Source organism: Phaseolus vulgaris, chromosome 9 (assembly GCF_051622355.1).
Source record: "Phaseolus vulgaris cultivar YP4 chromosome 9, ASM5162235v1, whole genome shotgun sequence".
In the NCBI taxonomy this organism is placed as follows: domain Eukaryota; kingdom Viridiplantae; phylum Streptophyta; class Magnoliopsida; order Fabales; family Fabaceae; genus Phaseolus; species Phaseolus vulgaris.
In genome coordinates this window covers 13,474,249-13,485,731 of record NC_143506.1, presented here as the reverse complement: position 1 = coordinate 13,485,731, position 11,483 = coordinate 13,474,249, and the positions used below count along the sequence as shown (strand labels likewise).

At 34.7% G+C, this 11,483-nt stretch overlaps 1 protein-coding gene across 4 annotated transcripts; it reads right to left on the bottom strand.

Moving 5' to 3' along the window:
* Positions 1-1,144: 1,144 nt before the first annotated feature.
* LOC137820203 (phosphatidate phosphatase PAH2) lies at positions 1,145-9,556 on the bottom strand. Of its 4 annotated transcripts, none has more exons than XM_068624135.2 (12): positions 7,769-9,556; positions 6,409-7,186; positions 5,514-5,827; positions 5,307-5,380; positions 4,170-4,254; positions 3,729-3,815; positions 3,554-3,626; positions 2,692-2,735; positions 2,466-2,594; positions 2,275-2,373; positions 1,866-2,005; positions 1,145-1,615 (listed from the first exon to the last, which is right to left on the bottom strand). In XM_068624135.2, the coding sequence occupies exons 1-11, from the start codon at positions 8,756-8,758 to the stop codon at positions 1,949-1,951; spliced, it is 2,730 nt and encodes a 909-aa protein (XP_068480236.1). In that variant the 5' UTR covers positions 8,759-9,556; the 3' UTR covers positions 1,145-1,615; positions 1,866-1,948. The 4 variants fall into 4 exon arrangements, with proteins under 4 accessions (XP_068480236.1, XP_068480238.1, XP_068480237.1 ...); XM_068624137.2 differs by having other exon boundaries at positions 2,466-2,535; XM_068624136.2 differs by lacking the exon at positions 2,692-2,735 and having other exon boundaries at positions 1,258-1,615; positions 2,466-2,535.
* Between the last annotated feature and the right edge of the window lie 1,927 nt (positions 9,557-11,483).

Genomic DNA, 11,483 nt, shown 5'->3' with positions numbered 1-11,483 from the left:
TCTTATTTGTTTGATATATACATGATCTGTTATATAATTTATATTAATTATTTTTCATTAATATATTTTCGATTTTTTATTTATTTATAATTTTGTAATAATAACTATTTATTTTTATTTTTTAATGTATTTTTTATTATTATCTAACTTATATGTTCATTGAATGTTTTATTTGTTTATTTTTATTATCTTTTTATTTCTTTATCATAGTTTTATGCTACCTATAATTAATTAATTTTGAATTATATTTATCGGGCATTTATCACTAACATTAATAATATATGAATTAATCAATAAAATTTTGTTGGTAATCGAAAAAATAAGGAGAGATTTATTATTAGAGTTGATCGATATTATAACTAATTTATTTGAAAAAAAAAGAGTACAACTTAGAGTGAATCATCATCACCTTAGAAAACTAAAATGGAAATTATACCATTAAATTAAAAAAAAAATAGTTTATCTAACTTATTCTAAGATTATATTTTTAAAAATTTATTGTTATGCCAAGCCATCAACTTTACAATTTAGTTCGATAAAACTAAGTTAATAATGAGTGTAGTTTATATTTGAATTAAAAAAACCAATTTATTAAATTAAAAATGTTTAGTAATAAATATAAAATAACATAATTACATAAATTTTATTATATAAGTATTTTTTTTATAAATAAATATATTATTACGTAACTATTAAAAACTTACAAACATTCAATATTATTGATCTAATAAGCAGGATTCAAAATTATTTTTTTAATAGACTTTTGAATCCATCTTTACTTTTCTGGTAACATAAAAACATAAACTATCTAATATCTGATTTCTTGCCCTTGTGAGCCCATCTTTAATTTCAGGATAAAGATGAATGAAAATAGTTGGCATCTTAAGATAAAACGAGAAAGAAGGAAAAAAAAAGAGAGAGTATAGATATGGTAAATGATAAGAGAGAAAAGTAAAGAGTGTGTGAAATAATTGTGTGATATATAAGTGTCCCAAACATATAAAAACATTTTATAAAGGAAGTTGCACTAAATTGGGAAAACTTACACGAGTAGAAGACTGAAACATAAACTTAAGGAATAATGTTTGGTGAGCATCCAATGCTAAATCTACACCTTTTAGAGAAAAAGAAATACAAGAGAAGTAATAATGTGATGAAATCTGATCTGGCACGAAGAGAAATGAGAGGTGTCAAATAAGTGTATGTACTGTTAGACTGCTAATCTATCCTTTTGGAAAAGGAAAAACAATGACGAAGGAAAACAAACGTAAACTTTTTCTATATGTTAGAATAATAAAGCTGAAGAGGGCATAACTCAAGTACATAGTTACATATGCAAGTTATGCAATAAAATTAAAAGGACTTAACTATGCACTAATCTATCTATAATCAATAAATGATATCAGTTGTGGGTTTTCATGACTTCAGTGGTCATGGCTAAATATCATAACTAACCAATGACAAAAATGGATTTGATCTCGCAGCATCAAACAGGGAAGATGTTCCATTCTGCTTTTTCATAAGAATTCCATCCACCAAATTATGAGTTCCAACCAATCAATTCAGAACAACAGAATAAGGTGGTTCTTGTTGGGCTCAGACACATATATATAACCTGTATTAGCAAAAAAACTAACACAATGAAGTAGCATGCACATTGAACACATGGAATGGTGAAAACATACACCACAATAAACATACATGCACACAATAAAATTAGTCACATTAATAATATCTTCAATACTTCAGTTCAAGGGGAATTATTGAATAAATGAGCCAAAAAACATACGCAAAATATATCAAGTATCTAATTACTAAAACCTAATCCTAGAGTCAGAGTACTTATGTAGAGCTGATAAATTTACCCGTATAATTCTTGGAGCAGCACAGCCTGCGCCCATCCGTATCAGACCATCATAATTGAGCCAAAAAACCCATGGGGGACCTTTCAAATATCTATATCAGGAGGGGGTAGCTTCCAAAAATTCCATGAATTAAAGTCCTCCTGCAAACAAGGTTCAGCAAAAAGATGGGCAAAGGCAATTTACAATATGCAGCTTTTCAAAGAAATCCTTAATAGAACGAAACTTACATTCAAAGCACAAAATGTAACAGATTTAAATCACACAGCAGGCAAATATAAAAAGATCCATCCCAGCTCTCTCCCACTCAACATGCTTTGCATTGAATTTCAAATATTGACCACAATACCAATCCCCAAGACTGACATTATGAACAAGAAATAAAAAAGATAAAGCTTCTTCAAGATTAAACCTGTTCAGAGGAGTTCGGAGGGGGGAAAATCCCATTCACGAGAGCATGCAGAGAAGCATATGATTTTGCGTCAACGCGACGGTTTACAACAACCTCTCCCTGTTAAATTAAAAATAAGAAAACTTTGACAAACTTTGAAAATTAACTTCTAGTAAATATTTAAGATTTAAAAATAAGATGGAATTATTTACCCTGGGATTAATTATGAAGATTTTTCCCAAGGGAATTCCAACCTTAAGGTAGCTGATTTCATCCGTATCCCTATTACCAAAACCAGCATAGAAAGGATTGCAATCAGAAGGAAAAAGATCCTTGATGACCTGATGACATAAAAATTCAAATTGACTTTAATAACATTGCGAATGACAAGGTTGAAATATATTGAAGTATGTTAATATGTGGTTGTGCGAAACTAACCTCTAAGCATGCAATTTTGAATTCGTGGGGAACCCTCCTAATAACTGGAAAGAGAAAAAGAAAAGAAAAGAAAATGATTGTCTTAGACCAGAATTATATTGGCAAGGCCCGAACATTTCACACGCAGCCTTGAACTTTGATGAATCCTTATACTCATTCATTCATCAAATTAATTGGCCAATGAGTTATAAGAAAACTTCAAAACTCATAAAAGGATCCTAAATATATTGGTCACACCTCTCTACATGGTGGTTTCTTACACGATCTATAATAAAAAATCAGACTCATGCCACAGAAAAATGTTGTCGTTCTATTCAATTTTCCCCATTAATACTATTCGAAGAGGTTCCTAGTACAATACAATATCATAACCCTATCAATCAAAGGTCTATTATTTAAGGAAAAAGCAGCGCACAAGAGAGTCCAGCCTCCAAATTTCCATTTCCGGCTTTGCCGAATGCGATAGTTCGCTAGCTAAAATTACTTCAATTTCAGCTTACCACTTCAAAAAGACATTAAACAAGAATTTTTTATTTATTTGCACTACATTCTCTACATTAGGTTTAATCAGTACGTTTTGATGGGAAATTAACAGAAGACCCAGTGAAGTGTTAGATTGTTAAAAAACAACTTTTTTCAACAAGCTTAATAACATTGTTTCCTTATGCTGTTCTGCCTGTGAAATCTAAGTTCAAGTATCGTCAAAGACAATCAACATTCATGTAATAAAGGAAGTTTTTTAAAATTAAATTGTATCAAAGTAGTCCCTAAACCCCCCACCCCCGGAACAAACAAACAAAATAGTTGTACCACTTGGAAGAAAGGGAACAATAAGAAGCAGCAGAGACGAAAGAGATGTTACCTTCCCGATATAGAGAGGGAAAAAGTCCATCAGGAGAAATAACAACAGGACCATCTGGTAAGACTTTTCCATCCTGCAATTAATACAATAAATATGAAAATGTACATGAATTTCTCTCCTTCCAAATTTTGTTGTCCATGTGGATTGGAAAATGATTGCTATATTTATACATCACCTGTTTAAGATTAACAAGGAATTGCCGTGTAAGGTAGGCCTGAGAAATTGAACGAGCACTGAGAAAAAGAAGTTGGTAACCATTCTCCTGTATATGTGAAATTGACAAGGAAAAGACCATGAGAGACACCAAACAAGGTGAAACGAGATCGAAAGATAGTTGTTATGGGCAGGGCAAGTTACACTTCCCATCATTAAACTCCTCAGAAAATTGATCATATTAGAATTAATAAAACTTTTAAAATACAAGTAAGCAATTTCGTGGCTTCAACAGATAAAACAACCAATTATTAGTTTTGAGCATACCTAATTACCCACGCAAAAATTGCCCATACGTAATTATGTATAATCACTATATTCAGAGGATATAACCACATTATATCACATTGTAGCAGTCTCAATTCAAAACACCTAAATAACCACATGGCCAAGATAAACAAACCTTAATAGCCGAGAATAAATGTGCCACACCTGTCTGTGACCAGTCAATACCAACCAAAGGCATGAATTGACCAAGAACATCCGACCTGTATGACATGAAACAAGAGAGAAATTACAATTGACAAACTATAGGGTTATATCTTTCGAAAATAACAACAGAAGAGAAGCAGAAGACGCAGAAAAGCTTATCAGGATGCTGAAAGTCCTAGCCATTCAAACAATTTCTCTTTTGTTTTCTGCTGTTCATCTTGTTTTACTTCCATATGTACTACTCATAATGTACTTGGCATTCCAATAAAAACCAATTTCTCTTAAATATACTAACCCATCCTTATCATCTAAAAAATGGCCAAGATATTGTTACAATCCGTAAACTTTGAAGGTCTAACGATAATTGTGAAACTAATTATACCTTCCAACTTTAGAATAAGTAATCATGACTATAACGGACCAAACAAGGATCTTTATCTACTTAGACACGCGTTATTTAATTTAGAAATCAAATCTATGTATTTTAAAACCATTAGAAACATTCCCTTGAACAAGTTTTTAAATTAAAAGCTCGACATGTAAGGGAACGAGTCTAAGGACAAGGTAAATAAATCTATGTATACTGGTTCAACCAATATTAAGTACACTGTTAGAACCCGAATTTGGGCTCTAATGGACCGATAGTCCAGCAATTACCGCAAGGGGCTAAAGTACGCAGAGTCTACATAGAAGGAATAGAAATGGAATTAGAGGAATAATGAGCTGGCAGAGACACAAATTGAAGATGGATAGGCAATTATCAAGTAGGTTAAGGGAATGAGGGTGGTGTAGTATCTTGAGCGTCGGATATTAAATAACATATATTACGCATTTAATTTTTTTAAGGATATTATTCGTTAACATTATATTACAATATCAGTAAATACTATTTAGTATGATCAATTGATTTTTCGTTCAAACATATAATAAATAGATAACGCGTGTGACATAATACTAAGAATAAAAAGATAAGGAGTGTCAGATGATACTTAAAATAAAAGACAATCATATTCAATTTTAAAGATACTAAAAACAAATTATTTTACAAAAAAATCATTAAATAAATTAAAAGCATATTTAAGTCTTTTCCAAAAATATCTATACTCACCTTGTAATTGTACCATCTACATCAGAGATCACTACGCGAGTGTTCCATTTCCACAGATATATTCGAGCATCAACCTGCCGGTTAAATATGAAATATAAGAAATTAACAGTAAATAAGATATTTCAATTAAAGAAACCTTCATAAAAGGAAACGAGAAGTAAGCGTCAATTTCTTAAAATGAAATTATAGAAAACCATGATTATTGACCTGCTGATTCCCCAGCACAGCTGTAGAGAAAGTGAAGGTTACAGTATTCATCCCATCCTTCAGATTCAAGGAGGCTACCTGTTCAGAAGTTGGAGTTGTTTCCCTAACATTTATTTTTTTTAAATTGGGTTTGGGTTTATCTTTGTTTATAGCTGTGCTAATCGTATTCTCTAGACAATTACCATCAGTAGTGGTTTTGACATCACTTAGAGAAGGCGGCAACATAGAATCTTTAGATCCTGTTCTCTTCGAGGAGAAAGGCCAAAGTCTCCAGTTTCCAGCAGGGGAAGGGTTGTGTGTTGATAGATCATCTCCTGTATGATTTTTCTCAACTTGGTAAGCTGGTATCATGCCCTTCAGTTCAAATATATATAAACATTCAAAATATACCATGCCTAAATCCCATAAAAAATAATGGTAACCAATCCCTCAGGGTACAGAGAAGTAAATTTATTAACCAACCAGGTATTCAGCATTGAATGCTTTAGAAATACAGTCAGATTCCATCCCTTCATACAAGAAGTGTTTACAGAGACTGTTGTTTGCATAAATGATAAACCAGTATAGTAACTACCTACAGGCTACCTACAGGTTACAGCTTAATGTTTATTTTCAAAGCTACAACAATGACAAAACCCTCCCTTTTGCTAAGATAAATACAAGTCTGCTCAAACTAAACATTGCTCAAAATACAAAATCGCATTTTAATCTTGAGTGAAATTATAACTTGTTGCTATAAAATGTTTAACAATTATCATTCCATAAAAACAGTATGTTCAGTGCACTATTAAAAGAGGATGAAATATAATCTCAAGACATGGATTGTTTTCGGTTTAGTTGAAAGGCAACTTATATAAGTTCTCTTTCTTACATAGGGGAAGTTTCAGAGTTGTACCTTTGATTTCCCCAGAATCATGATAATCCTTGGCACCTGACTCCTCGGGTGTTAGGTGGTTTCCTTTGTCTTCATCCGGTTTTTGACATTCTAAATCATCTTTTCGAGGAAATTCACATGGCAAGGATTTTGATCTTGAGTCCAGTGATTGACTTAAAGGACAACGAACATCATGTTGGACCACAATGTCACTGCCAAAAGAAAGATTTGGCAAGGATCCCGAATGTTGCCCAACTTTCTCTCCAACAGCTTCATTTCTACGAATGGCTATAGGACCGGATATTGCTGTTAACTTTTCAGTGTCATCCTCATAAGAAACACGATCTTCTTTATCTAAATGTTCAGGTAAGTGTGTTCTCTCTGATCGATCATTGATTACAATTTCATCAAGGTCAGTGAAAAGGAAATTTTGATCCTCTGAACTTGGTGATGGTGATCTCCTTGATGCTTTTCTAGGTAAACAATCATCAACAGAGTCCAGAGGAGTCGATAATGAGCTGGAGACGTCCTTGTGCATTATATTCTCGCTTATGGCTTGGTCATGCAGAATGCTGTAGCTGGAAGGTAAATTGGGCTCAACTTTCTCACCTGAACAATGTCCTATGCTAAAAGTTTGAGGTTTTGGAGATATTGATTGCTCTTCAATATCCACCTCATTATAAATAATATCACCAGAATCCATACAATTTATTTGCTGAACCCCGGAATGGAACTCAGAGATCCCCAGTACCGGCATCCCAAGATCAGCTTTCTCAATAACTTCCACAGCTTGTGTACCCTAAAGGACAACCTTAATGTGTGAGTGTTAACCAAAACAGATTAAATGTTTGCTCGATTTAATTATGGCCAATGCTACAGTGTTATATGCTTCTACAAGAACCTTCCAGTTCTTTGTATGAAAGAAAGAATTAAATGAAAAAGTAAATGCATTTAATATCTTAACATAAAATCTTTTCAATACTTTCTGTGTATGGTAAGTAGGGGGATTAGTAGAAGTATTTTGAGGATTGAGAATGACTCTTTAGTTATTCCAGTTGACATATAAAAAATTCCATAAAAGAATTTAGTATCATTTATTATTGGACAAAACTTAAATATAGTATCATAAATACTAATGTTATTGTTCTCCAATTAAAATGGGCCAAGTGTTAAATTTTATCCTAGTCATTCCTTCTGACCTTCAATGCAGCCATCCATCTCATCTAAGTAACTAAAATCTGCATCTTGGTAACCAGTGCTATATTTTCTATTGCAAGTTTTGATAGGAGAACTCAATTGCTAAGGTACTATATATTTCTGTCCAATTCCTCAAGCCAAAACCATAGGTGAAGACTACTTGTCCTTGAATTTACCAATTTACCTCAGATAGCAGTACAGTTGCACGATGCAAGACTTCATCATGGACATGGACGCGGACTTCTTCACATCCTGCTGCGCCAGCAAGGTACACCACCTCTTGAGCGTGTTCACTAGAACAAGACACGCCCAACTTGGAAGTCTCTGGTGTTTCACGGCAAACCCCATCAGCCGAAACATCCTCTTTGGAAATATCATTACTATTATCACCCGATGTATCAACAGTGCTCACACCAGAAACTTCTTCTCCATTCAATTCCTTTTCCACAAGCTTCACCTTCACGCACGCAACTTGCACGTCAGACTCTGCAATATCATACACAACTTCCTTCCCATTCAAGTCACACTCACGACCAAGACAAGCTCCCTCTTTCAACTGACCATCGTTCACGACCACGTTACCATCCCCAGACGAGGTAGCAAGAACCTCTTGCCCTTGTTCCCCGGAGAGATTAGTGGACCACTTGAGGTCTAACAAGTTAGCCGCAATCTCAGCACGCTCCAACGAACCCACCCTGTTCCCAATCCCATCACCATTACCCGCTCTCTGCTTCAAAGACCTCCTCCCAAACACAAAGCCAAGTATTCTGGAACGGCGAGAACCAGTCTTTGCCACATCATCTCCACCGTCATAATCGCAACTCCTGGACCTGCGAGAGTGATCACTTTTAGCATCGCTAGTAGGAGACGAAGAAGACGGAAACATCAAATTGCCTTCTTCTTGTGCAACGGTTTCCCTGAGAAAGTAAGCTTCCCCCTTATGATCGAGATACATTTGGAAACCCGCACGCACCCCATTGACAGAGATATCAATCACCTTTTCCCTTGACTTCAAAACCCCCTGGAATTTGCCGAATCGAACGTACCAGGGCGAGGACTTGAAACTTCCATCTTGCTGTTCTACCACCACAATATCGACGGCGCCACCGAACGGATGAAACGGGCCCGAAACCGTATACACGCCCTGACTCAGTATTCTCCCCACCGTTTGCATCCTCCCCGATTATTCCACCCCTTATCATAAATCCAATCCCGATTTCGCAACACTCAAATCTCAGAAATAACAACACAACACACGGATTGGATTGGATTGGATGATTGAATTACGATCATAATAACCAATGAGGATGGATTCCGAGGAGATCGCAAAATTCTCTGTAAGCGAGAACGAAAGGATGTTGCGTTTGGTTTGGGAGGAGAATAATAACAAAAACTGTGAACGGAGGGTGCAGTGTAACGTGTAAGCTGGAGCAGAGAAGTGGTTGAATTCTGCGATGGGGGAAGACTGTGTCGCGGCGGGAGGAGGAGAGGTCGTTGGTGGGGGAACGTGGGGCCCGCTTTCTGATTCGTGGGTTGTTTCGCACCGTTCGATCCATTAATCCATGCTGCTTCCTTCACGCTTCTTCATCCTCGCCATTCTCACACACAAATTAAATCATCTTTTCTATCATAAAACTTTCTACAAACCCTCCGCGCACATGCTATTGTCTTCCTAGTGTCAGCAACCTAATTTAATCACAAATCATGATAACTTAATTTTAAGATAATTACCATTAATCATCACAATATAAAACCATTTTTTATCTAAAATTGTGTTATACATGTAAATGGACCAAATTTTAAATGTGTTATAGGTATCGAGATAAGATTAAGAATATTTAAGAAATGACAAATCTAATGAACTCTAGTTTAATAAAATTTGAGTAATTATTTTATTAAAATATCTGAGTTTGATTGGGAGATAATTGTATCTATGCTCTACAAGTGGTATATTATAAATATTAAGGTTTTTTATTTTTGTGAATTTGCAATGATATGCCTAATATGGTTGTGTTGTGTGGAGGAGGAGTGTGAAAGGTGGTAGTGTGACAATGATTGTGACATGTGTCATGTGATGAGTAATGAAGAACAGTAACCCAGTAATGTTAGGTTGTTGTTTTGTTTGTAAAGGAAGGGACCACAGAGAACTCAAACTTTTCTGTGGATGGCTGCGCCGGTTATTCTTCTCGCACAATCATAAAAACACATATCTATTGTATCTTCTATCTGTGGGGCCACTTTGCATCACCTTCACATTTTACACTCACAATGCGCTTTTCACTGTCTTTCTTTCTTCGATTCAAACCCAGTACATAGTTTGTTCTTGGGCTCTTGGTCCATTTGTTTCTTGACCCAATTGCATGAACAACATGGCATGATGTGTCATTTACAAGGGACCGATCGAGTGGTCCTCAATGTGTTCGTGGGCTTGGATCGTTGAAAGACAATTTCCTTCTCTTATTTCCTTATCTCCAAACCAAAACTTGAAATTTTATTTCGAGTAAATTATAGACTAATTGACCAATTTTAAACATGTGAATTAATGTGATGCAGAAAGTTTATTTTATTGTTAATCTGTGCGTTCTGATGTGCAACGCATAGGAACTCGTCAAGTTATCCTAAATATAAAACCATGCCTTCCACTTGCAGTAAAGTGGAATGGTCAAACACAGCACATGCACTCTGCATATAGAATGGGATTTTGTTCCAATTTGACTCATAGTACAACAGCGATCGCAGATGGTGGTCCTCTTCATAAAGAACACATTTTGTAAATTCTAACCATACTTTCATAGTATATAACTATAAGCTCATCATTATGTTCATCATTAATTGTTCGCATGACCTTTATGACTTTCATCATTAATGTCTCAACTTATAATTTACATGTAGGGAATATACATTTTCTCTGCATTATATATATATATATATATATATATATATATATATATATATATATAACTTTCATATAATTGTTGTACTTGAAACTTTACGCCCCCTTCATGGTTCTGGGGCCTTGCCATCCCTGTCCATTCACCAGCGTTCATTCATTATAATTATTATGATAAAATAATAATCCTCCTACTCTCCAGTGGCTTCATGAGTAGGGGCTACAAAAAGGTGATTTGACCTTTTTGACTTTATGATTTGATGCGAAAAAGAGAGTTTAGAAGTGGTTAAATTTGAAAGTATAGTGTAATCGCATAATGATTTGATTTTCCTTGTTCTGAATATGTGGTTTGGTTGGTTTAGATTGCGCTTTCGTAACTGTTAAGCCTGTAATGAACATGTTCCCACCCTTTACGTACGTATAAGTCAGTGACAGTTGTTACCTCACCTTCGTGATTCCATGAACACAGTCTTTCTTAGTTCTTACAATGGGGACATGATTGCGACAAGGTAGAGGGGATTGTTTGGCAGGGAATCTAGTACTTCGGGTCCAAAAATCATTTCGATTGGACTTGTTTTGAGGAAAGTTAAACAAAATAACCACGACATTAGAAAATGAAAAAAAAAATACAAATAAAAATAACGGATACATAAACGTTCTCGTCATTGTTGCAGATCATCTACGAGGAGAATGTCAGAGAAAACATAGGCAATCTAGGCTTGAAGCTTTCTGACGCGTCTCTAGCTACTACATGCATGCTTATCATTGGGATGTCAGAACTCAGAATTCCCGTATATAGAGATCAGAGTTCTGTTATTTTAAAAAATCCTAAACATTTTTGTTCTATATGTGTATATGTCCCTTGTTATCTCATTCTATGGATTAGTGTAGTCTCAATGCATTTTTTAATACCTCCACTTTTGACTAATTTAATAGTAATTGATTTGGATGAAAAGTAATGTAGGAGAGTAAAATTATCTCCTTGTCAATTTTTTTCTTCTCGTGATTA

Coding starts and splice junctions, on each gene's coding strand:
- LOC137820203 (XM_068624135.2), bottom strand. CDS start 8,758: ATGCAAACGGTGGGGAGAATACTGAGTCAGGGCGTGTATACGGTTTCG. Junction 3,816..4,169: donor ATTTATTCTCGGCTATTAAG/GTTTGTTTATCT, acceptor TCACATATACAG/GAGAATGGTTACCAACTTCT. Junction 3,627..3,728: donor TCCTTGTTAATCTTAAACAG/GTGATGTATAAA, acceptor TATTAATTGCAG/GATGGAAAAGTCTTACCAGA.